We start from the raw sequence: 3,354 nt of genomic DNA, 5'->3' as shown, positions 1-3,354 counted from the left end.
TAGTATCTACATACGAGTACACTACACCAAAATTCATGACTTGACTTGGACTCGAATCACCAATCTCCAGATCCAGAGACCACCGTGTTAACCACTACTCCACTGAGGTTTGGTTGATTTAACTGTCTCAAATTGTTTAACCAAATTTAACAGTTCTATAACTTGACTCTGTGACAAAAAAGTTCATATAGCCGAAATTGCGCTTAAAAAGCCCCGTACCACAAATAATTTTTCGAGGTTGGAACCTTATTTCATACCTATTTTCCCCTCAGACGCTTTCTATCGAGATTCAACAGAAGCAGGCCGTGGCAAAGGAGACCGAAGTTATCATCGAGAATTTCCGCCAGAGCTATCGGCCAGTGGCCAAACATTCGGCCGGTCTTTACTATTGTATCACGGATCTGCCCAATGTTGACCCTATGTACCAGTACTCCCTGCCCTGGTTTATCAACATCTATGTGCTGTCTATTCAGACTGCGTAAACCTCGAAAAATTATTTGTGGTACGGGGCTTTTTAAGCGCAATTTCGGCTATATGAACTTTTTTGTCACAGAGTCAAGTTATAGAACTGTTAAATTTGAGACAGTTAAATCAACCAAACCTCAGTGGAGTAGTGGTTAACACGGTGGGCTCTGGATCTGGAGATTGGTGATTCGAGTCCAAGTCAAGTCATGAATTTTGGTGTAGTGTACTCGTATGTAGATACTAAGCTGAACGCCATTTGTGACAATCATTTAGGTATGGTTAATGTAATTAAAATTCCAGTTAAATAAATCCGCCAATCTTGGAGTCATGTACCTTTGAAGAGTCCAAAACATCCACTGCATTAGGATCTTCTAGAATATTTCCTGTACTCGACGATAAAGTATGTAGGATCATGTCTTCTACTTCCTTCAACGCTTTCTTGTTGCTAGCTCCTTGTACGATGAGTTCATCCCGTTTGGTCTGCAAGTCTGGACGCTCCTTGGCCACTACAATACCTGCGGAAAGGCCTTTATTGATTAACTTTACTCGTTCATCCAATGACTTACGCAAATGGAGTAGTAGTAAGCCCTATGCCGATCACACTTTCTAACTCGAGCCAGCTGTGCCGGCGCTGCACGGCAATCACCTTTAACCCTCTTGTCAACAGATGTTTCCATAACTTCTAGTCAACAGATAGGTACCTACAAATGTACCTAGCTACATGACGTTTTTGGCCTGATACAAGGCAAAAATTGGTCGATCGTGGATTTTCTTTAAATAGAAGTGATCTCTGAAAAGTGAAAACCCCTTCATATTTTTCATTTAAATTTAATATCTCAGTGTTTTCAAGAGTGGTGTAATAAGAGGGGTTTATCAAACTAAAATTTTGAAATAATTTCAAACTTCTGTACATCTAGGGTTTCTGGGAGCTACCTCTACCTCTTTATCTTCTTTTTTACTCCCCTAATTCTAAATTGTCACTCCGATTACCACCACCACCACCACCACCACCCCACCACCACCACACCACACCACCACACCACCACCACCACCACCACCACCACCACCCCACCTTTGGGCACCACCACCACCACCACCACCGTGACCACCACCACCAGCCACCACCACCACCACACCACACCACCCACCACCCACCACCACAGCCTACAAGCCAACTGGCGCTTACCAAGCAGTTGATCCTCCAGTCCAAACACCAGTGAGAGCAAAGTTGACTACAGTTGACCTTGTTAAAACACTTCAGGTAAATAGTGAGGTTGCGCACTTATGGTGTTAGTAGAGGGGCGAAACTGAGGATTGTACTCTATCCACGTTCTCTCACCCAGGAGCGATGTACTCTCTGATTACCCTGAAGAGAGAGAGAGAAAGAGAGAGGAGAGAGAGAGAGAAGAGAAGGAGAGAGAGAGAAAGAGAGGAGAAGGAGAGAGAGAAACGAGAGAGGGAGAGAGAGAGAAAGAGAGACGAGGAGATGAGAGAAGGCGAAAGAGACGAGAGAGAGACTGAGCAAAGAGGGCCACGAGAGACGCAGAGAGAGAATCAGTAGTTCGTTAATGCGTGTGTTGTAGTCATCTCCAAATTCAAGTGTTCTCGTCTCCTCCGTTGTTGGAGAATTCCGAGGAATGTGTGGTTTGAACCAGAGGTCCAGATCTGACATCTGACACAGATGTGAAGGCAGCAGGGTTCAATTCCAACCAGCCAAGCAGCCCAAAAAGGAGACAGCCAAACTTGGGTGGAAACTGTCAAGTAAGCTCACTTCTCTGGGGCGGTTATTACAAAAAACGATATAAGTATATGTAAGTATTTTATTTACCTTGTGTAAAGTTTGTTTCATCAGAATCGGATCCAGAGGGGCATCCAGATCCTCCAGGATGCATTCGATCAACCACAGGCCGGCCCTGACTCGATACAGGGACTCCATGGCCTTGATTATAGTTATACTTAGCTTGAGTACTTCAAAGATATTTGCCTTCTCCATGTTCCTTGATCCACTTTTTGCCTTGGCTTGAGGATCAGATGAACAAGGACCATCTGGAATAATGTTGGTAGAGACTGGGGTAAGTCTCGAGGTTATGGAACAGTAAAGAGATACTTAAAGACTACTATTGCCTACAGCCTACAACTCTGGGTTTTACATTCGAGGGCTGGCTTCACTTTCGGGAAGTATACCTCGAAAAAACATCTCCGTGCATGGAATCAGTTTACGAATACGGAAGAGGAGAAGGAAGGATCTCAATAAGATAGTTCATCCTTAACTTACCTTTTACATTAGAATCCTAATGATGGGCAATTCTCTAATACTGAACGTGTTCGGGGTAGACCGAAGATATTCCACCTCTGTATTTTGACTCGGATCCCAGCACCTTCCACCATGTTGTACTTAGGAGAACTAGGTATCTTCACGTCCATTCAGCGCGAACTCATCCGAGTCATCGAGCATGGTGTATGTGGTGTTGTAGGTGAATGTAAGAATATATGTCGAAAAAGGGGGGGAGTGTTCGTGTAACCTAAGACCAGTGTGTCTGACTCCGTGTGTTTCTCAGTACTGCTATGAATGATGTCGTTTCGTTGTAGGAATGGCATGGATATCATAAGATATTTATCAGGAGCAGATGGATTGGTAGTTTGTGTCATGACGTCTGTAGTAGTCAAACCCTCGTAATTATGTCGATCAATGAAATTATAGGCCATGTGTATTGTTTTTATGTTTTTGAGCGTTCGTTCTCGGCAGTATGTTGTTGTTTACAGTGTTTGGAGTCGCTCGTGTGGGTTTTGTGTGTGTTTTATTGTCTTGGACTTTCCTTCTGTTAAACCTTAATGTTTGTTCTTTTACTTGACTCTATCTCTATTGGAATCACGATTAGATCCTGATAT

General features: G+C 43.5%; 1 protein-coding gene across 1 annotated transcript in view; it reads right to left on the bottom strand.

Moving 5' to 3' along the window:
- Positions 1–764: 764 nt before the first annotated feature.
- Positions 765–3,354, bottom strand: part of LOC103522891 (dynein heavy chain 3, axonemal-like) — a gene marked incomplete at its 5' end in the record, with an annotated part of 10,161 nt that continues 7,571 nt past the window's right edge. Inside the window, one exon of the mRNA XM_008487978.2 lies at positions 765–980. Coding sequence (XP_008486200.1) covers positions 766–980 — 215 coding nt within the window. The remainder of the gene's footprint in view (positions 981–3,354) is intronic.

Source organism: Diaphorina citri, unplaced genomic scaffold, assembly GCF_000475195.1.
Source record: "Diaphorina citri unplaced genomic scaffold, Diaci psyllid genome assembly version 1.1 scaffold12473, whole genome shotgun sequence".
Classification (NCBI taxonomy): Eukaryota; Metazoa; Arthropoda; class Insecta; order Hemiptera; family Psyllidae; genus Diaphorina; species Diaphorina citri.
Note: the sequence above shows the minus strand (reverse complement) of the source record. Positions and strands in the feature narration are given on the sequence as shown.